This window comes from Oncorhynchus kisutch, linkage group LG10, assembly GCF_002021735.2.
Source record: "Oncorhynchus kisutch isolate 150728-3 linkage group LG10, Okis_V2, whole genome shotgun sequence".
Classification (NCBI taxonomy): Eukaryota; Metazoa; Chordata; class Actinopteri; order Salmoniformes; family Salmonidae; genus Oncorhynchus; species Oncorhynchus kisutch.
Genome location: NC_034183.2, coordinates 65,904,965 through 65,932,274, shown reverse-complemented (window position 1 = coordinate 65,932,274; position 27,310 = coordinate 65,904,965). Strand labels below are relative to the sequence as shown.

The 27,310-nt window shown below is 46.6% G+C and overlaps 1 protein-coding gene across 4 annotated transcripts in view; it reads left to right on the top strand.

Annotated features, from left to right (window-relative positions):
- Positions 1-26,536, top strand: part of LOC109897420 (potassium voltage-gated channel subfamily H member 6-like) — a 38,268-nt gene extending 11,732 nt beyond the window's left edge. For all 4 annotated transcript variants that reach the window (XM_031834808.1, XM_031834809.1, XM_031834807.1 and 1 more), the window contains 10 exons: positions 15,502-15,927; positions 16,093-16,510; positions 17,006-17,205; positions 17,809-18,061; positions 20,995-21,188; positions 21,551-21,638; positions 21,770-22,054; positions 22,178-22,367; positions 24,149-24,356; positions 24,568-26,536. In XM_031834808.1, the coding sequence (XP_031690668.1) occupies positions 15,502-15,927; positions 16,093-16,510; positions 17,006-17,205; positions 17,809-18,061; positions 20,995-21,188; positions 21,551-21,638; positions 21,770-22,054; positions 22,178-22,367; positions 24,149-24,356; positions 24,568-24,849 (2,544 nt within the window). In that variant the 3' untranslated portion in view covers positions 24,850-26,536. The remainder of the gene's footprint in view (positions 1-15,501; positions 15,928-16,092; positions 16,511-17,005; positions 17,206-17,808; positions 18,062-20,994; positions 21,189-21,550; positions 21,639-21,769; positions 22,055-22,177; positions 22,368-24,148; positions 24,357-24,567) is intronic.
- The last annotated feature ends 774 nt before the right edge of the window (positions 26,537-27,310 follow it).

The window sequence follows — 27,310 nt, the reverse complement described above, 5'->3', positions numbered from 1 at the left end:
CTCTTGTCTCTCTGCATGTATAAGAGGGGGAATGGGGAAAAGACAGTTTGTATGTGTGAAAGAAAGATCCCACCTTCCATAGTGTGACATCTGTGCCAGCAGAAGAACTTCTCACACCCACATGTCATCACACTAAGTTTGAGTACATTGTCATAACCTGTAATGCCATGGAAACACTAACGCAGTGAACTGGCCCCACAACACCACTGCGTAGCACACTGACCCACATGTCTGTGGTGGGACAGTCAGAGTGGCCACCAGCCAGATGAACCCACACACTAACCCTGGCTGCTCTGACTTCACTTGTCCACTACAAGTGGAATAATGTGACTCAATATTAGGGATTTTTGTGGTATTACTAGATATGTGTGTGTGTCAGGTGAACATACATGTCTTATGACAGTACATCTGAGTGTTATAACGGGGGTTTATATCATCAGAATTTAGTTGATTGATTGTGAATGGGCAGTTGGACTTGCTGCTAATGTTAGCATTGCTCTGAGTGAGAGGTGAGGTCTTTAAGTTGCCGTGTCAATGCCCTCTGTCTTGCTCGCTGGGTGCACATGGGAGGCAATTTGGCGTGCCTCTCGTTCCTACCAATGGAAAAATCGATCGGGCCAATAGATGCCCCCCTCTCCACTTCCTCCAAACCTGCTCCTGGTAGAGTCCTCAGCTGCTGATCACTGTAAATACCACACACATGTACTCTCAAATTATATGAGCTGTGGTGTTTGTTTTTTATTCACCCTCACCAACAAGTTCACAGATCTAGAAGATAATTAGACTGGAGAAGTCATCATGTTTGGCAGGACATGGAGTGGAAAGGAGTGAAATGTTAGCACAAACAGGCTGGATTTCTCCAGGCTAATAATGTTGCCTTCCCAGGTTTGGGGTCAAATCCATTTCAATTCCAGTCAATTCAGAAAGTAAACCACGTTTCAATTCCAAATTGTCCTCATTGAAAAGCATTGAAGAGAATTGGAATTTCAGTGAATTCCTGAATTGACTGGAATTGGAAATGGAATTTACCCCAACCTTGTACCTTTCCAACTGATATTTGACAATTTCAACAATTTCTTTCTAAAAACTAAGTGTTTTAGAGATAATGTACACGAAACAAAAATATAAACGCAACATGTAAAGTGTTGGTCCCATATTTAATGAGCTGAAATAAAAGATCTCAGAAATGTTCCATACCCACAAAAAGCTTCTTTCTCTACAATGTTGTGCACAAATTTGTTTACATCCCTGATAGAGAGCATTTCTCCTGTTCAAATATGACCCAACTACCTGACAGGTGTGGCATATCAAGAAGCTTGTGCTGGGGACAATAAAAGGCTGCTCTAAAATGTGCAGTTTAGTCACACAACACAATGCCACAGATGTCTAAAATTTTGAGGGAGCATGCAATTGGCATGCTGACTGCAGGAATGTCCACCAGAGCTGTTGCCAGAGAATTTAATGTTCATTTCCCCACCATATGCCGCCTCCAACGTCGTTTTAGAGAATTTGGCAATACATCCAACCGGCCTCTCAAGCGCAGACCAAACCATGTGTACGGTGTTGTGTGGGTGAGCGGTTTGCTGATGTCAATGTTGTGAACAGAGTGCTCTATGGTGGCAGTCGGGTTATGGTATGGGCTAGTCATAAGCTATGGATAACAAACACAATAGCATTTTATCGATGGCAATTTGAATTACCAAAAATACTGTGACGGGATCCTGAGGCCCATTGTGAGCCCCATTTTTTAAAAAGGTATCTGTAACCAACAGTTGCATATCTGTATTCCCAGTTATGTGAAATCCAGAGATTAAATCCATAGATTAAATTAACTGATTTCCTCATATGAACTGTAACTCAGTAAAATCTTTGAAATTGTTGCATATTGGTTTATATTTTTGTTCAGTATAGAAACAATATATATATATATATATATATATATATATATATATGATGAAAAAAAATATATACAGCACCAGTCAAAAGTTTAGACACCACTACTCATTTCAGAGTTTTTCTTTATTTTTACTATTTTCTACATTGTAGAATAATATTGAAGACATCAAAAGTATGAAAAAACACATATGGAATCATGTAGTAACCAAAAAAGAATTAAACAAATCAAAATATATGCCTTGAGGACAGCTTTGCACACTCTTATCATTCTCTCAACCAGCTTTACCTGGAATGCTTTTACAACAGTCTTGAAGGAGTTCCCACATGTGCTGAGCACTTGTTGGCTGCTTTTCCTTCACTCTGCTGTCCAACTCATCCCAAACCATCTCAATTGGGTTGAGGTCGGGTGATTGTGGGGGCCATGTCATCTGATGCAGCACTCCATCACTCTCGTTCTTGGTCAAATAGAACTTACACAGCCTGGAGGTGTGTTGGGTCATTGTCCTGTTGAAAAACAAATAATAGTCCCACTAAGCGCAAACCAGATGGAATGGCGTATCGCTGCAGAATGCTGCTGGTTAAGTGTGCCTTGAATTCTAAATAAATCAAAGACAATGTCACCAGCAAAGCACCACCACACCTCCTCCTCCATGCTTCACGGTGGGAGCCACACATACAGCGATCATCCGTTCACCTACTGTGCTTCTCACAAAGACACAGCGGTTGGAACCAAAAATCTCAAATTTGGATTCATCAGACCAAAGGACAGATTTCCACCGGACTAATGTCCATTGCTTGCGTTTCTTGTCCCAAGGAAGTCTCTTCTTATTATTGGTGTCCTTTATTAGTGGTTTCTTTGCAGCAATTCGACCATGAAGGGGCGGCAGGGTAGCCTAGTGGTTAGAGCGCTGGACTAGTATTATTCTTCCGTCAACCTCCACACTAGATGGGCATGATGAGATAGATGTACCAAGTAAGCCCTTAACTGTGTTCCATACCTTTTCAGAATCATTTTTACAATCAATAAAAGCATTGTTGTAAAATAAAAATAAATTCTCTTTCAATTCAATTTAACTGCATAATTACGCAAAGTTCTATAATTCTGTTCATCAATTTCTAATTTTGACTTGGCTGCTAAGACTTTTGCCATATTTCTTTGAGAAAAAGCCTCACCCATTTCATCATCAGGCTGGTAACTCTAATGAACTTATCCTCTGCAGCAGAGGTAACTCTGGGTCGTCCTTTACTGCGGCGGTTCTCATGAGAGCCAGTTTCATCATAGCGCTTGATCGTTTTTGCAACTGCACTTGAAGAAACGTTGAAATTTTCCTCATTGACTGACCTTCATGTCTTAAAGTAAGGATAGACTGTCATTTCTCTTTGCTTATTTGAGCTGTTCTTACCATAATATGGACTTGTTCTTTTACCAAATAGGGTTATATTCTGTATACCACCCCTACCATGTCACAACACAACTGATTGGCTAAAACGCATTAAGAAGGAACGACATTCCACAAATGTACTTTTAACAAGACACACCTGTTAATTGAAATGCATTCCTCATGAAGCTGGTTGAGAGAATGCCAAGAGTGTGCAAAGCTGTCATCCCGGAAAAGGGTGTCTCCTTTGAAGAATCTCAAATATAAAATATATATAAGTCTGCTGCCTCAGTTTGTATGATGGCCATTTGCATATACTCCAGAATGTTATGAAGAGTGATCAGATGAATTGCAATTAATTGCCAAGTCCCGTTTTGCCATGCAAATGAACTGAATCCCCAAAAAACATTTCCACTGCATGTCAGCACTGCCACAAAAGGCCCAGCTGACATCATGTCAGTGATTCTCTCTTTAACACAGGTGTGAGTGTTGACGAGGACAAATCTGGAGATCACTTGTCGTGGAAATTTCCTGTATTACCAAATCATGAGAGAGCAAACCACACACGTCAGAGTTATCATAAAGTCCATCTTTAATTATATAAGCTTCACCATAGCCCCGTGACTCTCAGATCAATTCAGTGTCTATAAATTAATTCCCTGAGAGTGTCAACATAATGGCAACTGAGATCCTTTATAGCAAAGATCCACCCCCTAGTCGACATGACAAACCACAGGTCTTAGGAAAACTGCACAAAGGAAGGATTTTACTTGAGATAGGAGTATCCCATAGCTAGACAGCATTAGCTATAAATTATTGTTCAGTTTGCTCTCTTAGACGAGGTTCTACTTCTCGTTCTTGGTACAACATAGTACCTCCTCCAATGGCATATATCAATTGTCAATTATCGATACTCCCATATCAAATACAACCCCTCCTGGACAAGATCACAGAGAGGAGTGACTGGCACACAGACATTGTGGAGCCAACTAACTGGTTCCCCTTTAATCACGCCATCCCTTCACATGGTTTAGGAATAGTTATAGACACATTCACAGATAAGACTAACCTGAACTCTCCCCTCTCTGGGCCCCAAGTAACTGAGCCCTAGCAGAGAAGGGATAACTGCAAACTGCCAACAGTATTATTCAAAAAGAAGACATTCTAATGACAATAAATTATATAAAACATCTTATTTATCTATGTTACCTAACTAATTCTGATTCTGCTACCACACACTCTGTCATGCTGATTGAGTTTGAATAACAGATTGGAAGCTTCAAAAGGAGGATGGTGTTTGGAATCATCATTCTTCCTCTGTCAACCATGGTTACCTGCAAGGAAACACGTGCCGTCATCATTTCTTTTCAGGAAAAGGTCTTCACAGGCAAAGATATTGCTACCAGGAAGATTGCACCTAAATCAACCATTTATCGGATCATCAAGAACTTCAAGGAGAGCGGTTCAACTGTTGTGAAGAAGGCTTCAGGGCGCCCAAGAAAGTCCAGCAAGCGCCAGGACCGTCTCCTTAAGTTGATTCAGCTGCGGGATCAGTGCACCACCAGTACAGAGCTTGCTCAGGAATGGCAGCAGGCAGGTGTGAGAGCATCTGCACGCACAGTGAGGTGAAGATTTTTGGAGGATGGTCTGAAGGGCAGCAAAGAAGCTACTTCTCTCCAGAAAAAACATCAGGGACAGACGGATATTCTGCAAAAGGTACAGGGATTGGACTGCTGAGGACTGGGGTAAAGTCATTTTCTCTGATGAATTCCCTTTCCGATTGTTTGGGGCACCTGGAAAAAAAGCTTGTCCGGAGAAGACAAGGTGAGCGCTACCATCCATCCTGTGTCATGCCAACAGTAAAGCATCCTGAGACCATTCATGTGTGGGGTTGCTTCTCAGCCAAGGAAGTGGGCTCACTCACAATTTTGCCTAAGAACACAGCCATAAATAAAGAATGGTACCAACACATCCTCCGAGAGCAACTTCTCCCAACCATCCAGGAACAGTTTGGTGATGAACAATGACTTTTCCAGCATGATGGAGCACCTTGCCATAAGGCAAAAGTGATAACTAAGTGGCTCGGGGAACAAAACATCGATATTTTGGGTCCATGGCCAGGAAACTCCCCAGACCTTAATCCCATTGAGAACTTGTGGTCAATCCTCAGGGGGCGGGTGGACACACAAAACCCCACAAATTCTGACAAACTCCAAGCATTGATTATGCAAGAAGATGCCATCAGTCAGGATCTGGCCCAGAAGTTCATTGACAGCATGCCAGGGTGGAATGGAGAGGTCTTGAAAAAGAAGGGTCAACACTGTAAATATTGACTCTTTGCATCAACTTCATGTAATTGTCAATAAAAGCCTTTGACACTTATGAAATGCTTGTAATTATAATTCAGTATTCCATAGTAACATCTGACAAGAATATCTAAAGACACGGAAACAGCAAACGTTGTGGAAATAAATATTTGTTTCGTTCTCAACACTTTTGGCCACGACTATATATATATATATATATATATATTTCATCATATCAGAGCACGATATATAGTATGTGGCTTGAGCCCTATTGTTAAGACGTGCAGTTCATACTCAATCCCTCTACTTCCCGTTCCCACGATTATTTCCCATTTCATCAGTGACTGTGTATGTGAGTATTTCAGCTGTTCTGTTATCATGTGCCTGTGTGTGTTGCTGGCAGGGGTGGAAGGGGTCAAGGTGGGTGGTTAAGAAACATGTTGCTCTGGTAGGGCGGTGGCAGTCATGCAAATAACTGCCGGTCTCACAGTAATTGACCGTTAATTAACATAAAGACGTTTAGCATCTCCTGGCTTCCATGCATACTGTAGCCTACAAGCCACCGATGTAGACCTTTGGAACATCTACATTTTAAAAAGTCTGAAACATCCATGTAATATAGCCTACTCCATCACAATAAATCCATTCTTTATTTTAGACTGGTCTAAAGAAACCTGATATGAAGAAAATGTAGTCTATTTCAGAAGAACAGAATAGCATACTCTGAGTTGTCCTTATGTTAGGCCCTGATATGGTATTGTCATATGGCTGTGGGCTACACTAGTTAGCAGACAAGATTTGCTTAAAATTCTGTGGCATTATATTTTATTATTTTATAGAATACAATTGAACATTGCTTAACAAAATGGAAAGGATATTTCCTCTAAACTATTTGAGGGAGGGCACACATGTGGCTATTCTGTGTTGAGCAGTTAACAAAGAAGTTGGTCCTCCTGAATGCTTAATTTAGAGTTATTTATGCAACTTTAGTGGTGATACAAATGTTGGGCAAATGTTTTGATTTTTAATACATTCTCAGGCTGCATGATAGGACTCAAATGATGATTTGAAAAAAGTCACAGGAAAGGCATGAGCTCTGATTTGTTTCTTGTGCAGGCTACACACTTAACCAGTCTCATTCACAATTTGACAAGCACTTGATAATGTTCTAATCCGGGCCTCGGATTTCCCGGCGGCATCCCCCTTGTATGGCAGTGATGCCCCCTAAAAAATCCAGCTGGGTGGGTTTTCTCTTACAGCTGTTCTATCTTGCTGATGGACCAAAAACCCACCCAGCTGTATGTTATCCATGCCGTCGTTCAGCCACGACTCGGTGAAACATAAGATATTACAGTTTTTAATGTCCCGTTGGTAGGATATCCTTGATCGGAGCTCATCCATTTTGTTATCCAACGATTGCATGTTTTAACCCGGAAGCCAGCCACACCAATGTGTTGGAGGACACCTGGCGACCATGTCAGCGAGGATGCGCCCGGCCCCCCACAGGAGTCACTAGAGCACGATGGGACAACGAAATCTCAGCCTGCCAAACCCTCTTCTAACCCGGGCGATGCTTGGCCAATTGTGCGCCGCCTCATGGGTATTTCAGTCACAGCCAGCTGTGATACAGCCTGGGATTGAACCTGGGTCTGTAGTGATGCCTCAAGAACTACAATGCAGTGCCTTAGACTGCTGTGCCACTCGGGAGGACACCACAAATTGATTTTAACAAGCATTTGGTCCCCCCAAAAATGCGGCCCACTGTAGAATTTCAAAATCCGGATTTATCCCTCGAGGCAAAAAGTTTGCCCAACCCTGCTCTACATGGTTATAAAGAGGATTAATTTGCTTAATTTTAAGAAGTTATTTGACCACTTTAGTTGTGTTACAAACCTTAACAAAACACATAGGCCTTTGGGCTAGGCTACATAAGGTGTGCGACTATGATTTGAAAAAATCGCAAAAGAAAGTCATGAACTGTTTCTTGCGTTACACACTGGGCATCATTCACAAGTGATAATATATAATTCAGAAGTGATAGGTTAATATTGTCACCCATCAGACTATTCTTGATTTAATCTTGTCTTTACATATACTAAATAGCATATGTGTGAAATTTGTTTTGATTTAGAATGGACCATTATCATGCACCTGTCTCGGAACAGGGGCAGGGGGAAAAATACATGTAATCTATGCACTTAAATAGAGAATGGAAAATGCTTTTCCCGTGGTTCCTTTTCATGCCAGCCAGGTCGACTATACTCCTGTTGTAAAGCGAAGCAGTGTGCTTAATATTAGGAAAGTTGATAAATAAATATAGTTGGCCTAGCCTATAGAAAGCTTATGAGATCCTCCTCTTTTTAATAGAGGCCATCAAAACAGTTTTCTCACATAATTGCATAGCCTATAGAAATGTTGCTCAACATGAGCTCATGGGCTCTCATGAAGTGTTTTATTTTATTTTTGATAACATTTGCATTGATGTCAGAGTGATTATAGGGACAATAGAATGCTCAGTACCAGGCAGTACCAGGCAGTTTGGTAGGCTACTAATGACCATCAGCAGCATCAGAGCTTGGAGAAGCCTAGTTACCGTGACTACAGTCACATGGAATTTGACTGCGGTCATATGACTCGTGACTGCAGGTGTGACGGTAATACTGTCACCGTAATAGCCCTATGCTCTGGAGATGCTGGAAGGTGAGGCGTTGGGAGGCAGGTGGGTATCGAGCGGCCCTCTAGTGATGCTGGAAGGCGTTGGGTGGCAGGGGGGTATTGAGCGGCCCTCTGTGTGATGCTGGAAGGGGAGGCGTTGGGAGGCAGGGGGGTATCGAGTGGCCTCTGGTGATGCTGGAAGGGGAGGCGTTGGGAGGCAGGGGGATTTTGAGCGGCCCTCTGGTGATGCTGGAAGGGGAGGCGTTGGGAGGCAGGGGGGTATCGAGCGGCCCTCTGCGCGGCCTGACACTGATGATGACCTTGGCCTCTGGTACTAATGGAAGTAGAGGGCAGCAGAGGTCTCTCTCTCTCAGTCTGTCTGTCTGTCTGTCTGTCTCTGTCTGTCTGTCTGCCCTCCACTATCTCCTTTATGTTTGTTGGTGTCTACAAGGTGTCAGTCATTATCTTCCATCTTCTCTCATCTATCTCTCTGGTTCTTCCCTTTCTCCTTTTCTCCACCTCCAGTCCATTCTCTCTACATGTTGTTCTTACCGTATCCCTGTATCGTTTAAAGAGCAATAATGTTCTGAACAAGGAAAATCTTCACCATGACATAATGGTCTGTTTTTAGGTCAAACAGATTGTTATCACTGCAAGAGCACATTACAGAGGCTAACTACTAAACAAGTATCCATTGGTCAAAATAAATGGTCTGAAAAAGCAGTCAACATGGCAGTTACCTTATCTATTATGAGTACAGAATACATGTAGGATTTTGCCTGGGTTACGTCTCGTTACACAACTGGGCTTCTTGGTAATCCCCTCTTTTATAATTGAATTTCGATTTGCGCCTTACAAAAAGAGGGAAATAATCCCTGTCATTGATCTTTGCTGGTATTGATTAGTCTGCGTAAGATTAAGCACATTATGTGATTGACTGTACAATCAGTGGTCCGTAGAAGAGGGACAGATGGTGAATGACAGTCAGTGAGAGAGACAGACCCTACATCTCCCCCTACTGCGCCCCCTGTCTCTGTCTAAGTCTGTAGGGTAGAACAATTCTTACTAAAATAACTCCAGACAACAGGAGGTTGGGGGCACCTTAATTGGGGAGGATGGGCTCGTGCTAATGGCTGGAGTGGGATTGATGGAATGGTAACAAATACATCAAACACACAGTTGAATAACATTGCATTCGATCCGTTCCAGCCATTGTTATGAGCCGTCCTCCCCTCAGCAGCCTCCACTGCTCCAGACGTTACCTATGGATATTGTTTATGTTTTTCTAAATTAAAACATGCTTCATGATTCTGCGTATACTGTATTTGTTTGTGTTAGCTATAGGTTTGTGTGCATGTGTGTGTTTGTGTGTGTGGCTCAGTTTGTGTCTGAGTGTACTGTATGTATGTATGTTTTTGTATGTGAGTGTGTGTGTGAGTCTGTGTGTGTGTGTGTGTGTTGTGTGCATACTGTATAAGCAGCAGTGTTGCCGCGGGGCTCCAGCTGTGAGGGCTGGGCTGCCGGGTGCAGAGGGAGAGGGAGAGTTTTCTCCCGCCCTCTCTTCCAGCCACACTCCTCAACATGAGCCTGAAACAGAAACTCCAACCTGTGAGTACTCCAACTCTACTCTCTGACTCCCTATTCTCTTCTTCCTTTCTCTTCCTGTCTCACTCCTGTCCCTTTCTGCCTCTCCTCTTACCCTCATGGTCATCTGGTGGTTCGTAGCAGACTACCTAGCTCCATCCTCCGTATTGACAGTGAGGCAGGGACAGTGACGGATGTTGTTAGGGCTGTTGTCACCTTGTTGTCGTCATAATTTGTCTTGTGTCACTTGTCGCCCACTTTCTTTTCATAGGTGATAATTATGTTGATGTTTTGTGGGCTCCAGGGTACTTGTTGGTCTCTGGAATTTGGAATGTTCATTTGATTAGCATGAGTCAAATTTAATTTGGTTCTGAAAATGATTATTCTAATTTAAAGAGAACAGTTCACAGTACCTTAGTGGTGTTTGTTTTGGTGTATGAAACAAAACTAGTGTCAGAGGTTTTTAATTTCAGACTGGATTGTTATTGAAGTATTAACATAGTTAGGTGTTCTTTATGCAAATAGCTAGTGTTTGTTTTTAATCTTTAAAAAGGTATTTGTTGTATTCTATGTCAGATGTCATTGTATTTTCCAATAAGGACTGTTAACTGTTATAAGCCCTGAGTGGTTTGGGTTAAACATTGTGGTGCAGACAGCATGGATCTTATTAAGGCTGTCATTATGAAACAGGACTGGAAATTATGTCAATAATCTGAAATTACCCAGATGAGTGAATCTGGGTAACACACACACACACACGCACACTGCCCATCCCTCAGCTTGCTCCCACAGGTTCATCATGTTAGATGTTAAACTCAGTCCTCCGGGGGAGAATCCTGATCGTTGGTACGAGAACGCATCTGTCAGAGAAAGAGCACAGTGACACGTGGAATCATAAGCCTCATTTAGCCACAAACATTGGTAGCAATAAGGCCTAAGATCCTGAGCCCGATGTAGCCCCCAGCAGTCAGGTCTCCTTTCATACAGTATGTAGCAAACAGTACTGCAGGTGTACAATCTTCATTTGATCATCCTGTTGCAGGAGAACTTTCCTGCAATGCAGAAAATGTAAAGCGTGTTGTGTATTTGAGGTTTAAAAAGGCTTCTGAAGTTTATAATTTCCACTTTGAAATGCCATTCATTATAATCCACATAATAATTCACATTTCCTGTTGCTGGAGAGTTATTTTCCTGCTGTATCGAACTGGCTAAAATTAAGATCCTACATCTGTACAGTACTTTAAATGCTCTGCTATGAGAGGTTCTGCAGTGCATTTTGACATCCTCAGTCTTCAGTCAATCGTTTCAGTTTGTTGTTTCAAATTGTTTATTCAGGGTAAGAAATGCATTAACTGAACTATCCACTTAATTAAAGCTCAGTCCTACTATTCCCTGTATTAGATTCGTTTACTGACTACTGGAGCAGCACCCCCTGGACTGGGTGAGAGTTGGGTCATAGAGTGGTAAGTGGGCAGTGGGCAGTGTGTAGTCTGGATGGGAATCGATAGGAGACTAACCATGTGGTGTCATTTTATCACCTCTAGGACTGACTGTATGTGGGGACTTTAGCCTTACAGGTTTGTTCTCTTACTTTGAGTCTGAACATCTTTTCCATTTAAGAATCAAAGCTGTGAGGGCTGAGAGAGATCAGATGTTCTGGAAAGAGATGGAAGTTGTCATAGGAAGCTTTCACCTTGTACTCAGGTTATTTAGTAGGGCAAAAACCTTGTAGCACTGAACATGCCGCATTTAATGTATCTGTATTTTGTGATCCAGCTAAGTAGGGATATTGGAGAGTGTTGGCAGCAAGGGCATGGTAACGCTGTGTGTTTTTACTGATTATTCTGTCACCATGGCTATGTTCATAGTTATGCAAACTATACATGCAAAGTAGGATGAGCCAGTGCAGAACATGTTGACTGTGAGGTTACACCAGCTTAGCCTGCAGAACATGTTGACTGTGGAGGTTACACCAGCCTAGCCTGCAGAACATGTTGACTGTGGAGGTTACACCAGCTTAGCCTGCAGAACATGTTGACTGTGGAGGTTCCACCAGCCTAGCCTGCAGAACATGTTGACTGTGGAGGTTACACCAGCCTAGCCTACAGAACATGTTGACTGTGTAGGTTACACCAGCTTAGCCTGCAGAACATGTTGACTGTGTAGGTTACACCAGCCTAGCCTGCAGAACATGTTGACTGTGGAGGTTACACCAGCTTAGCCTGCAGAACATGTTGACTGTGGAGGTTCCACCAGCCTAGCCTGCAGAACATGTTGACTGTGGAGGTTACACCAGCCTAGCCTGCAGAACATGTTGACTGTGTAGGTTACACCAGCTTAGCCTGCAGAACATGTTGACTGTGTAGGTTACACCAGCCTAGCCTGCAGCACATGTTGACTGCAGAGGTTCCACCAGCCCAGCCTGCAGCACATGTTGACTGCAGAGGTTCCACCAGCCCAGCCTGCAGCACATGTTGATCAGGGAGATTCCACCAGCCCAGCCTGCAGCACATGTTGATCAGGGAGGTTCCACCAGCCCAGCCTGCAGCACATGTTGACTTGGGAGGTTCCACCAGCCCAGCCTGCAGCACATGTTGACTGTGGTGGTTCCACCAGCCCAGCCTGCAGAACATGTTGACTGTGGTGGTTCCACCAGCCCAGCCTGCAGAACATGTTGACTGTGGTGGTTCCACCAGCCTAGCCTGCAGCACATGTTGACTTGGGAGGTTCCACCAGCCCAGCCTGCAGCACATGTTGACTGTGGTGGTTCCACCAGCCTAGAGTGCAGCACATGTTGATCAGGGAGGTTGCACCAGCCTAGCCTGCAGCACATGTTGATCAGGGAGGTTGCACCAGCCCAGCCTGCAGCACATGTTGATCAGGGAGGTTGCACCAGCCTAGCCTGCAGCACATGTTGATCAGGGAGGTTGCACCAGCCCAGCCTGCAGCACATGTTGATCAGGGAGGTTGCACCAGCCTAACCTGCAGCACATGTTGATCAGGGAGGTTGCACCAGCCCAGCCTGCAGCACATGTTGATCAGGGAGGTTGCACCAGCCTAGCCTGCAGCACATGTTGATCAGGGAGGTTGCACCAGCCCAGTGTGCAGCACATGTTGATCAGGGAGGTTACACCAGCCTAGCCTGCAGCACATGTTGATCAGGGAGGTTGCACCAGCCTAACCTGCAGCACATGTTGATCAGGGAGGTTGCACCAGCCTAACCTGCAGCACATGTTGATCAGGGAGGTTGCACCAGCCTAACCTGCAGCACATGTTGATCAGGGAGGTTGCACCAGCCTAACCTGCAGCACATGTTGATCAGGGAGGTTGCACCAGCCTAACCTGCAGCACATGTTGATCAGAGAGGTTGCACCAGCCTAACCTGCAGCACATGTTGATCAGGGAGGTTGCACCAGCCTAACCTGCAGCACATGTTAACAGTCATGAATCTTGAGTGAGACAACAACAGATTGTATTTATTTTCTATTTAACCTTTATTTAAATAGGCAAGTCAGTTAAGAACAAATTCTTATTTACAATGACAGCCTACCCCGGCCAAATCCGGGCGACGTTGGGCCAATTGTGCGGCGCCCTATGGGACTCCCAATCACATTCGGATGTGATACAGCCTGGAATCGAACCAGGGATTGTAGTGACTTCTCTTGCACTGAGATGCAGGGCCTTAGACTGCTGCACCATTCGGGAGCCCATATGGGTGATATCAGAGAGCACATTGTGCACCATGGTCTGCCTATGTCCAGAGCTGTAAAAATACTTGAAAGTACTACATAAGTAGTTTCTTGGGGTATCTGTACTTTACTTTACTATTTATAATTTTTACAACTTTTTTTTTTTTTCAAAAAGAAAATTATGTACTTTTTACTCTATACATTTTCCCTGACACCCAAAAGCACTCATTACATTTTGAATGGTTAGCAGGACAGGAAAATTGTCTAATTTACACACTTATCAAGAGAACATCCCTGGTCATCCATACAGCCTCTACGTCAAGCACACAGACAGTTTTGACCAATACTGCCCTCCTACACAAGCACTCACAAAAGGTGTTAGTGAAAATGAACCAAAATCACCCAGCGACAATCCCTGTCGATTTGCTTGTAAATTAGGGCACTTACCCTGCTCTGCCATTGGCCGAGGGACAGTGAAGGGGGTCACATGGTTTGGCAGGTGAGCTGCAGCAGGGTCTTTTAAAAGGCCAGTGAGCGGGGTGGGGCGGGGGAGAAGGGTACAGACGGCCAGGCAGCCAGAGAGGGTCCACTCCCCAGCAGTGGTCTGTTAGAGCTGGGCACATAGGCACTGGGCCACTGGGTAGCTGATCTAGAGCATTGTGCTGGACATAGCGGGCTAGGATGGAGCAGGGGAGGACCTATATGTTCCGGGGGAGGCAGGGTGGGCTGCTGGGGAATTTGAGGGGGACCAGGGTATCGTGCTCCTCCTCCTCCTGCTGCTGCTGTGGTCGGGACCAGGATAGACTGGAGCTCCTGGATATGGAGGCTCTCATCGTTGTACCGGTTAGTAGGAGCACTAGGCTCAGACTGATTGAAATGGTCTATGTGAGTGTGATCTCTGATTGAAATGGTCTATGTGAGTGTGATCTATGTGAGTGTGTGATGGGTTATTGTCGCCCATTCAGGTACTGTGATTTCGGTGATGGTGTGTGAGGAAAATATACATTTTTAGGTAATATTATGGTCTGTGCCATCACTATGAGAACACAATCAATCCTCTCTGTATTTCAATTTGCACTTATGATTTACTTACCTTTTATTATAGTTGATTTGGTTCCTACTTGGCTGTACTGACTGTGTTGAACACTCAGAAATCAGACCCCCGTCAACCATGTAGATTATTTGTCTTGTGAAAAGCTGTGCTTCGGCTTCTACATTGTTTGTGTTGAGTCCTTTGAGACAGATATTGTTTATACTCCAGGACATAATTGTCTTCATGACAACATGACTGGCTAGCTGTGAGACTGAGGGATGTTTGTGTGAACATTTACACTCATTGCATTGTATTACACACACGCACACACACACACACACACACACACACACACACACACACACACACACACACACACACACACACACACACACACACACACACACACACACACACACACACACACACACACACACACACATACACACACACACACACACACACACTACTTCTCCCTCTTTGTCACTCACTCTGGAATACACATTAACAATTTTTTTTGCTGCTGCTGTCCTAGTTGTGCTGAGGTGATAGACATGTGGGTTGAAGGCCCGCGGTGTCAGACACAGTAGGTAGTTAGACAGAACACAGTTGCTCCCCTTCCTTCCCCCAAAGGGCACAACAAAGACAATATCAGGTCCTGTTCTGCTCCTCTCTGAACTGTCTTCTGCTCTGGTTCCCTGAACCCATGTCCCTCAGGTTTCTCGGCACAGTTCTCTGACATGACTCACTCTCTTTCCCATTTCTTATACTGCTTTCCATTTTGCTAAGGCTGTTTGGCTTATCATCTCATATTCTTGGGGTTCTAATCAAGGCCTTTTCAGCAGGGTGGTGAGGGGCCATTGTAAAGATATTCTGTTTAAATTCTGTTTCACTTTTGCTGCCTATGATTAATCTAGATTCAGCAGGACTCTCTGACCATCTCTGCCCTCCCCGTTTAGGTACTGTCCCTAGGGGCTGATGTCCTGCCAGAGTACAAGCTCCAGGCACCTCGCATCCACAAGTGGACCATCCTCCACTACAGTCCCTTCAAGGCGGTGTGGGACTGGGTCATCCTCCTGCTGGTCATCTACACGGCCGTCTTCACCCCCTACTCCGCTGCCTTCCTGCTCAACGAGGTGGAGGACGAGCTCCGGCGCTCCTGTGGCTACACCTGCAACCCCCTCAACGTGGTGGATCTGGTGGTGGACGTCATGTTTATCGTGGACATTCTCATCAACTTCCGGACCACATATGTCAATCACAATGACGAGGTGGTCAGCCACCCGGGGCGCATCGCCCAGCATTACTTCAAAGGCTGGTTCCTCATTGATATAGTGGCAGCCATCCCCTTTGACCTGCTCATATTCCGCTCTGGCTCTGATGAGGTGAGATGGATGGAGGAGAAGGGGGATCATTTACATCGATGTGTAGTAATGGTCCTTTTTTTGCAGTGTTGGTCAGTGTACCAATTCAACAAAGACTCTCTCATAAATCTTCTTGTTCTTTCATATGAATTGCTTTATTTGTACTTTGAACCTCTCTCCTCTCAGCCCCAGACAACCACTCTGATTGGCTTGCTGAAGACTGCTCGGCTGCTGCGATTGGTGCGTGTGGCGCGGAAGCTGGACCGCTACTCAGAGTACGGCGCCGCCGTTCTCTTCCTCCTCATGTGCACCTTTGCCCTCATTGCCCATTGGCTGGCCTGTATCTGGTACGCCATCGGCAACGCGGAGCGCACCAACTCGGCCCGCATCGGAGGCATGAAGATCGGCTGGCTGGACAACCTGGCTGAACAGATTGGTAAACCATACAACGACACAGACCCTGCCTCCGGCCCCTCCACCAAGGATAAATACGTCACGGCGCTTTACTTTACCTTCAGCAGCTTGACCAGCGTGGGCTTCGGCAACGTTTCCCCCAACACCAACCCTGAGAAGATCTTCTCCATCTGCATCATGCTAATCGGCTGTGAGTACATCACCAGTGTGTCTGAGTACATCACCAGTGTGTCTGAGTACGTCACCAGTGTGTCTGAGTACGTCACCAGTGTGTCTAAGTACGTCAACAGTGTGTCTGAGTACGTCACCAGTGTGTCTGAGTACGTCACCAGTGTGTCTGAGTACGTCACCAGTGTGTCTGAGTACATCACCAGTGTGTCTGAGTACGTCACCAGTGTGTCTGAGTACATTACCAGTGTGTCTGAGTACGTCACCAGTGTGTCTGAGTACGTCACCAGTGTGTCTGAGTACGTCAACAGTGTGTCTGAGTACGTCACCAGTGTGTCTGAGTACGTCACCAGTGTGTCTGAGTACGTCACCAGTGTGTCTGAGTACATCACCAGTGTGTCTGTATTGTGTCTGTGTGTCCAGAGTGTTCATATGCATTGCTGCATTACTTTAAGGGTAGTACCACCTTTCATTTTTGGTGGATGTCACTGACATGTCTCTCTGTCGTCTCCTGTAGCTCTGATGTATGCCAGTATCTTTGGTAACGTGTCGGCTATCATCCAGAGGCTGTACTCCGGCACGGCCCGTTACCACACCCAGATGCTGCGTGTCAAAGAGTTCATCCGCTTCCACCAGATCCCAGAGGGACTACGCCAGAGACTGGAGGAATACTTCCAACATGCCTGGTCCTATACCAATGGCATCGACATGAACGCTGTGAGTCACTCTCAAACACACATTCATATACAGCCAAACACGCACACATCCATACGCACGCGAAAAACACACACGTTCATATTCACACGAAAAACACATATTCATATACAGCCAAACACACACACATCCATACGCACGGGAAAAACACACACGTTCATATTCACACGAAAAACACATATTCCCTACTTGCCACCTGAGTTTTTCCGTCATTAGGTGCTCAGACAGGGAGACCTAACAGTGGAAATGATGTGCGTCATATCCTTTGTGTTAGTAGATAGATAGCATCCTGCTGGTTGCAGAGAAGAGAAAAGCATTAGCCCTCTAACACCACAGAAACATGACGTAGCAGAGAGCACGCCTGTCAATTCAATCTGAACAGAGTTGATCACATAGACACTGTGTGTGTGCATGTGTCCCCTTGTCAATAGTGAGCATCAACTGAAACAGCTCTCCCCCCACTCACTCTATTTTCTCTGTTTCTCTCTCTCTCTCTCTGGCTCTCTCTCTGGCTCTCTCTCTGTCTTTCTCTCTTTCTGTCTTTCTGTCTCTCTCTGTCTCTCTCTCTCTCTCTCTTCTCTCTTTCTCCCTTTCCCATTTCTCTAGGTGCTGAAGGGTTTCCCTGAGTGTCTGCAGGCTGATATCTGCCTCCACCTGAACCGCTGTCTGCTCCAGAACTGCAGGGCCTTCAAGGGGGCCAGTAACGGCTGTCTGCGGGCGCTGGCCATGAGGTTTAAGACCACCCACGCCCCTCCGGGCGACACCCTGGTCCACATGGGAGACGTCCTCTCAGCTCTCTACTTCATCTCTAGAGGGTCCATAGAGATTCTGAGAGACGATGTGGTGGTGGCCATACTGGGTAGGCTGAAGGGTGGTGGTGGTTACTGGGTAGGCTGAAGGGTGGTGGTGGTTACTGGTTAGGCTGAAGGGTGGTGGTGGTGGTTACTGGGTAGGCTGAAGGGTGGTGGTGGTTACTGGGTAGGCTGAAGGGTGGTGGTGGTTACTGGGTAGGCTGAAGGGTGGTGTTGGTTACTGGGTAGGCTGAAGGGTGGTGGTGGTTACTGGGTAGGCTGAAGGGTGGTGGTGGCCATACTGGGTAGGCTGAAGGGTGTTGGTGGCCATACTGGGTAGGCTGAAGGGTGGTGGTGGTTACTGGGTAGGCTGAAGGATGGGTGTGGTTACTGGGTAGGCTGAAGGGTGGTGGTGGGTACTGGGTAGTCTGAAGGGTGGTGGTGGTTACTGGGTAGGCTGAAGGGTGGTGGTGGTTACTGGGTAGGCTGAAGGGTGGTGTTGGTTACTGGGTAGGCTGAAGGGTGGTGTTGGTTACTGGGTAGGCTGAAGGGTGGTGTTGGTTACTGGGTAGGCTGAAGGGTGGTGGTGGCCATACTGGGTAGGCTGAAGGGTGGTGGTGGCCATACTGGGTAGGCTGAAGGGTGGTGGTGGCCATACTGGGTAGGCTGAAGGGTGGTGGTGGTTACTGGGTAGGCTGAAGGATGGGTGTGGTGACTGGGTAGGCTGAAGGGTGGTGGTGGCCATACTGGGTAGGCTGAAGGGTGGTGGTGGTTACTGGGTAGGCTGAAGGATGGGTGTGGTTACTGGGTAGGCTGAAGGGTGGTGGTGGCCATACTTGGTAGGCTGAAGGGTGGTGGTGGTTACTGGGTAGGCTGAAGGGTGGTGGTGGCCATACTGGGTAGGCTGAAGGGTGGTGGTGGTTACTGGGTAGGCTGAAGGGTGGTGGTTGCCATACTGGGTAGGCTGAAGGGTGGTGGTGAGTACTGGGTAGGCTGAAGGGTGGTGGTGGCCATACTTGGTAGGCTGAAGGGTGATTGTGGTTACTGGGTAGGCTGAAGGGTGGTGGTCATTCTGGGTAGGCTGAAAGGTGGTGGTGGTTACTGGGTAGTCTGAAGGGTGGTGGTGGCCATACTTGGTAGGCTGAAGGGTGGTGGTGGTTACTGGGTAGGCTGAAGAGTGGTGGTGGCCATACTGGGTAGGCTGAAGGGTGGTGGTGGGTACTGGGTAGGCTGAAGGGTGGTGGTGGTTACTGGGTAGGCTGAAGGGTGGTGGTGGTTAATGGGTAGGCTGAAGGGTGGTGGTGGTTACTGGGTAGGCTGAAGGGTGGTGTTGGTTACTGGGTAGGCTGAAGGGTGGTGGTGGCCATACTGGGTAGGCTGAAGGGTGGTGGTGGCCATACTGGGTAGGCTGAAGGGTGGTGGTGGTTACTGGGTAGGCTGAAGGATGGGTGTGGTGACTGGGTAGGCTGAAGGGTGGTGGTGGTGGTGGCCATACTGGGTAGGCTGAAGGGTGGTGGTGGTTACTGGGTAGGCTGAAGGATGGGTGTGGTTACTGGGTAGGCTGAAGGGTGGTGGTGGCCATACTGGGTAGGCTGAAGGGTGGTGGTGGTTACTGGGTAGGCTGAAGGGTGGTGGTGGTTACTGGGTAGGCTGAAGGGTAGTGGTGGTTACTTGGTAGGCTGAAGGGTGGTTGTGGTTACTGGGTAGGCTGAAGGGTGGTGGTGGTTACTGGGTAGGCTGAAGGGTGGTGGTGGTTACTGGGTAGGCTGAAGGGTGGTGGTGGCCATACTTGGTAGGCTGAAGGGTGGTGGTGATTACTGGGTAGGCTGAAGGGTGGTGGTGGCCATACTTGGTAGGCTGAAGGGTGGTGGTGGTTACTGGGTAGGCTGAAGGGTGGTGGTGGCCATACTGGGTAGGCTGAAGGGTGGTGGTGGTTACTGGGTAGGCTGAAGGGTGGTGGTTGCCATACTGGGTAGGCTGAAGGGTGGTGGTGAGTACTGGGTAGGCTGAAGGGTGGTGGTGGCCATACTTGGTAGGCTGAAGGGTGATTGTGGTTACTGGGTAGGCTGAAGGGTGGTGGTCATTCTTCCCTTTCAAGCTTATGTGGTTTAGTGCATCCTCTGTCTGTCTGCCTCTCTGTCTCTCTCTCTCTCTGTCTCTCTCTCTTGCTCCCTCTCTCACACTCACACACATACACACACACACTGCTGTGTTGTGGTGTGCTGTTTAGCCAGAGGTGTTTGGGCACGGCTCCACTTCCATTCCACAGTGTCATTGATTACCGATCACCCGATTGCTCAGACCCACTCTCTCTATGCTAGCCTGTCTCGCTTTGATTCGTCTCCCCTCTGCATTTAAGTGGACACAAAGTCAGGCCTAACTGGAATAATGTAGAGCATTAGTGTTATTATTCTACTCTCTGAAAAACCTAAAAATAATCCAGAAGAAAGTTTCTATCAGGGTAGTCTTGTAGACGGAGGCTTTCACTTCCCCTGGTGGTGTACAGTGGGGCAAAAAAGTATTTAGTCAGCCACCAATTGTGCAAGTTCTCCCACTTAAAAGGATGAGAGAGGCCTGTAATTTTCATCATAGGTACACTTCAACTATGACAGACAAAATGAGAAAAAAAATCCAGAAAATCACAATGTAGGATTTTAAATTTATTTATTTGCAAATTATGGTAGAAAACGTATTTGGTCACCTACAAACAAGCAAGATTTCTGGCTCTCACAGACCTGTAACTTCTTCTTTAAGAGGCTCCTCTGTCCTCCACTCGTTGCCTCTCTCATCTTTTTAAGTGGGAGAACTTGCACAATTGGTGGCTGACTAAATACTTTTTTGCCTCACTATATGTGAGTGAGCTTATGAGTGTTTTTAATGCTTATGTTGTCCAATTCGTTTTTTGTTCAAACATTGCTTTCTCCATTATCCTTTTCCTCTTCACCTGTGTCACACGTTTCAACCTCTCATCTCTCCATTCTCTCTCTCGTTCTCTCCGCAGGTCAGAATGATATCTTCGGGGAACCCATCTATCTTTTTGGGCGTCCAGGGAAGTCGAGTGCAGACGTCAGGGCTTTGACCTACTGTGACCTCCATAGGATCCTGAGGGAGGACCTGCTGGAGGTGCTGGACATGTACCCAGACTTCTCCGACTGCTTCTGGACCAACCTGGAGATCACCTTTAACCTCCGAGATGTGAGTACCATCAAGGGGGGACAGAGAGCACCCTCTCCGACCACTAGTAGGTACTGTTCATGTTGGGCCGGTTTCCTGGACACAGACTGTGTAGTCTTGGACTAAAAATTCATTCTCAATGGAGAATCTCCTTTGAAAGGGCTTTTTAGCCCAGGACTAGTCTTAATCTGTGTCTGGGAAACCAGCCCTTAGTCATAAAGAGAGCTTAGCACAAGGTCAATGAGTTTTAGTTAGACAAACTAATGCAAAAGCATTACTTCTTGAATATTTAGTGTATAAAGCTGATGATTGATGAGGTGTGTATAATGTGTTGTAAAGTGTGAGTTGTTTTTTGTTGAGTTACTGAATCTGATGTGTATTAGGTAGATAGAATGAACCAGGCACCTCCCAGTGAGGATTCTGAATGTGGATACCGACGGCTGCGTCCACGACGCACGAGAAACCGGCCTGGTGAGTGTGTGTGGTTCTGCTCATTATGTCCTCATGGGTTTCTTATACATTGTTAAAAGTTAAAGTAGTGTTACTATCAAGGATATGTCTAAAGCTGTGGTAATCATTGTACCTGTCCTGGTTGTGTGTAGACGGCATGGACCGTGAGGACTCATTTCCAGACCAGTCGTGTCCTTTGGGGAACCACAGCGGCCCGGACACAAGCTCCCACTGGGAGGGCATGTGTAGTAGCGCCAGCGCCTGCTCCCAGTCCAGTGACGATGAGATGAAGCCCCTGGGACATAGCAAAGCAGAGCTGTACCCCTCTGTGGACGACACCGATGACTACCCCCCTGCTGTGATCAGCCTGCTGCCTCCCAGTGGACCCTCAGCCGGCATGGGGCCGCCCCTGGACCGAGGAAGTCACCAATACACAGGTAAAGAGAGACTGAGATATAGATACACAGTATTACGCATGAACTAACTAAGATCAGTGGACTGTAATATGTTATAATCTGCATCAAAGCATTCCCACAGGCATCTCTGCTCTTTCATCCCAGCTGCAGCCCCCATCAACATGCCAGGCCCAGGGGTGTATGGGTATTGGCCTGACCGGAGGACCAGTCAGTTGTCAGATCCCCAGCGGCGCTGCTCCTCAGTCAGGGGCACCTACCACTCTCCTCCCTGTGCAGAGAACAGGCCCAAGGAACTGGAGTCCAGAGTGGAGCTGCTACAGTCCCAGCTCCACAGGTATAGAGGAGATGAGAGAAGAGAGGAAAAGTGAGGAGAGGAGAGAAGAGGAGGGGAAAAGGGATAACAGGCAAGGAGAGGAGGGGAAAAGGGATAACAGGAAAGGAGAGGAGGGGAAAAGGGATAACAGGAAAGGAGAGGAGGGGAAAAGGGATAACAGGCAAGGAGAGGAGGGGAAAAGGGATGACAGGAAAGGAGAGGAGGAGAAAAGGGATGACAGGAAAGGAGAGGAGGGGAAAAGGGATAACAGGCAAGGAGAGGAGGGGAAAAGGGATGACAGGAAAGGAGAGGAGGGGAAAAGGGATAACAGGAAAGGAGAGGAGGGGAAAAGGGATGACAGGAAAGGAGAGGAGGGGAAAAGGGATGACAGGAAAGGTGAGGAGGGGAAGAGGGATGACAGGAAAGGAGAGGAGGGGAAAAGGGATAACAGGCAAGGAGAGGAGGGGAAAAGGGATGACAGGAAAGGAGAGGAGGGGAAAAGGGATAACAGGAAAGGAGAGGAGGGGAAAAGGGATAACAGGAAAGGAGAGGAGGGGAGGGGAAAAGGGATAACAGGAAAGGAGAGGAGAGGAGGGGAAAAGGGATGACAGGAAAGGAGAGGAGGGGAAAAGGGATAACAGGCAAGGAGAGGAGGGGAAAGGGGATGACAGGCAAGGAGGGGAGGGGAAAAGGGATGACAGGAAAGGAGAGGAGGAGAAAAGGGATAACAGGCAAGGAGAGGAGGGGAAAAGGGATGACAGGAAAGGAGGGGAGGGGAAAAGGGATGACAGGAAAGGAGAGGAGGAGAAAGGGGATAACAGGCAAGGAGAGGAGGGGAAAAGGGATGACAGGAAAGGAGAGGAGGGGAAAAGGGATAACAGGAAAGGAGAGGAGGTGAAAAGGGATGACAGGAAAGGAGAGGAGGGGAAAAGGGATAACAGGAAAGGAGAGGAGGGGAAAAGGGATAACAGGAAAGGAGAGGAGGGGAGGGGAAAAGGGATGACAGGAAAGGAGAGGAGGGGAAAGGGATGACAGGAAAGGAGAGGAGGGGAAAAGGGATAACAGGCAAGGAGAGGAGGGGAAAGGGATGACAGGAAAGGAGAGGAGGGGAAAAGGGATAACAGGAAAGGAGAGGAGGGGAAAGGGATGATAGGAAAGGAGAGGAGGGGAAAAGGGATAACAGGCAAGGAGAGGAGGGGAAAAGGGATGACAGGAGAGGAGGGGAGGGGAAAAGGGATAACAGGCAAGGAGAGGAGGGGAAAAGGGATAACAGGAAAGGAGAGGAGAGGAGGGGAAAAGGGATAACAGGAAATGAGAGGAGAGGAAAAGGGATAACAGGAAATGAGAGGAGGGGAAAAGGGATAACAGGAAATGAGAGGAGGGGAAAAGGGATAACAGGAAAGGAGAGGAGGGGAAAAGGGATAACAGGAAAGGAGAGGAAAAGTGACACAGCAAAGGGGATCTTTAGAAATGAACTGAGAGGAGAGGAGAGGAGAGGAGAGGAGAGGAGAGGAGAGGAGAGGAGAGGAGAGGAGAGGAGAGGAGAGGAGAGGAGAGGAGAGGAGAGGAGAGGAGAGGAGAGGAGAGGAGAGGAGAGGAGAGGAGAGGAGAGGAGAGGAGAGGAGAGGAGAGGAGAGGAGAGGATTTACAGATAGGTAAAGGAAGATAATCATTGGAGAAGAAGCCAAAATAAATAATGGAGGAAGACCAAGAAATGATTGAGAGAGATCACAGAGGAAGAAATGATTGACTTTATTAATCTATTCCTCTCCCACCCTGCCTCCATCCTTGGCCCTGTCCAGACTGGAGACTCGGATGACTGCAGACATCCACGTGATCCTGCAGCTGCTCCAAAGGCAGATAACCCCAGTGCCCCCGGCCTACAGCACTGTGATGCCCAGCCCTCACCCTGCTCACCCCACCACCCTGTTCAACACAGCAGCCCCCATCATCCACACTGTCCCCTCCATGCCCCCAATCAAGATTGACAGCATGCCTTCGCCGCTGCAGGTGGGTACTGGTATAGTGTACAGATAGTACAGTATATATCAGTTTTTGCTTGCTACAATGCTCTGTCCTCGAAGAGCTATATGATATTGTGAAACAGTGGGCTGATAAAATGAGTGAGAGCGAGGTATTGGTATTAAAGGTTGTCCAGTATACTGAGTTACTGAATCGCTTTTGTGCTTCACCTCTCTACCCCCTGTTTCTTTCTTTGCAGAGCCCGGACTCAGAGAAGCACAAGTTCAAGGACTCCCTGTCCAGTGGAATCCACCTCACGGTGGCCTCTGATGACACCATGTCCATGTCCCCTGAGACAGAGCCCCTTCCAGGGTCCTCCATGGGCCTCAGCCCCCGCCATGTCTCCTGCCAAACCCTGGGGCCCTCTGGACTGCTGTGTGGCAGCCTGCGTTTCCCCTCCCTCCCTGACAACTTGGAGACCTCCACAGAGGGGCAGGAGATTCAGAGGCACGTTTCTGACCCCATCCTGCCAGGCAGCTAAAACCCTCTGACCTTTAACCTTAAACCTGATCATCCCTCACTCCTAGCACCCCCTGCACCACCACAGGAGGACAATCATATGTTGGCAGAGTCACTTCTCTAATCGTCCCCTCGCTCATTCCTCCTCTCCAAACCCCACCCAACCCCCTAACCTGTACCATGCTGCTGATCAACGTGGGTTGCCTTCCACATAGCTGAGAGGAGGTTCTATGGAGGGCCCCCTCTCACTGACTCACAGTGCCCGGGGCTGAGGCACCTCTGGTCCTGTGCGACAAACAACCTCTCCTCTCTATCAGGGTCTAGGGCATTATTGAGAGGGGGTTTATGATTTCTGCAACCCAGACCCCACAAAGCCTGGGGGCCTGGCACTGCCTATGGAGAACTGATATGAAACTGGGCTGACTAGAAGCACACGTACACACACGTCACACGGACACTAACAATAACCCCAAGCCCCCTTTCCCCTGGATCTTAAAGCTGTAGTATTGTCATTCCTCTCTCCTTTTCCTTTTGTTAAGTGATGGTCCTTTTATGCCATGGTCCTTTTTGTTGGGAGATTAGAATTTGGCCAAAAATACATATAACTGTGTGTACTGTATGTTTACACTGTAGAGGAACTGCACATTCAGGCTCAGTGCTGTTTATAAGTTGAACTGAAACGTATTTTTATAGTATCATGAGGATCTTACCGTCAATCTGGAAATCTAATAGTTATGAACGCACACATGTATTTCTTTCACACTATTGCTATGTTGGTGTAACATCATTATCAACAGATGATATAAAGAGATGGTATAAATGCCATCTAAATACTGTTTATGTCTGTATGGTAGGAATGACTACTGTAAAAGTGGCCATTTTGAATACACTAATTCTACTCTCATGTTCTACCAATCATATGACTTAATGGAAAGCAATATTTGTTAACATGAAGTGACATGTCTCATTATTGAGTCAACATTGTCAGGGGTCATGAGAACAGATAATTGACATGGGAAAAAAGCAGACAGTTTTCTCATCTCTTTTATGCTCTAGTTATGTAGCACTTGTGAAGCATTATAAACACCTTTCATTTATACAGCCATTACTGCTTTGCTTGGGTCATCATGTTTGTGTACGTCTATATATCTGTTCTGTTTCACAGGACTGTCGTTACACCAAGGATGCATCATCTCTTTTTCAGGTGTGTGTGTGTGTGTGTGTGTGCAATGTTTGTTGACTATGTTTGAGTAAGTGACATGGTCACATATTTAACATCACCCTTCTGAAAGGCCGGGATTCAATCTGATTCTACAAGACAATGTTCCTGCTTTTGAAGAGACCACATTAACGGTGGTCTCAATCGGAAATTACGTTCAAATGGTGCATTGTCCAAATCTGTAATCAGATTGAATCCTGGCCCAAATGTGTGTAATGACTCAAGGTGCCAAAGTTAGTGGATGTTTGATGCCCACCTGGGAGGAAGTGATGTGGATGGAATCTGCCAATCAAGTGATGTCACTGGGATAGTCATTTTCCCAAAATCCTAGTTTCAATATGTTTTTGACAGTTTCAGGAGAATGTAATTCTGTTTTTTAAGCCTTTCTTGTTCTGTAAAGTTTTCTTGAAGCACAAAATCATAATTCGTATTCATCTTTTTTAGATTAAAGATTATTTATAACAAATAATAAAGAAACCTCAACTACTGACAAGTTGTTTATTTTTGGTTGAGGGCTTGGACTTAAGTGGTTTGCACCATTTCCTATTCTTCAGTTGGGCTTACTTTTGTGGAATTCATAGACATGAACTTATAAACCATATTTTAAAACCAGGAATTCATTCAGTTTGGCCATGTTAAAGGCCCAGTTCATCCCAAAGGTGTTTGATGGGGTTGGGCTCTGTGTAGGCTAGTCAAATTCTTCTTCCACTCGACAAACCATTTCTGTATGGACCTCGCTGTATGCATAGGGACCTTCCCCAAACTGTTGTCACAATGTTGGAAGCACAGAATCTTCTAGAATGTCATTGTATGCTGAAGAGTTAAGATTTCCCTTCACTGGAACTAAGGGGCCTAACCCGAACCATGAAAAATAGCCCCAGACCATTATTCCTTGACATTGCGCATGATGATCTTAGGCTGTTGTGCAGCTGCTCGGCCACAGAAACCTATTTCATGAAGCTCCCGACGAAAAGTTATTGTGCTTATTTTGCTTCCAGAGGCAGTTTGGAACTCGGTAGTGAGTGTTGCAACCGAGGACAGATTTTCACCACTCGGCGGTCTCTGAGCTTGGGGAGCCGTTGTTGCTACTAGACGTTTCCACTTCACAATAACAGCATTACAGTTGACCGGGGTAGCTCTAGCAGGGCAAAAATCTGACAAACTGAGCTCTTCAGTAAGGCCATTTTACTGCCAATGTTTGTCTATGGAGATCGCATGGTTGTCTGCTAGATCTTATACTCCTGTCAGTAACGGGTGTAGCTGA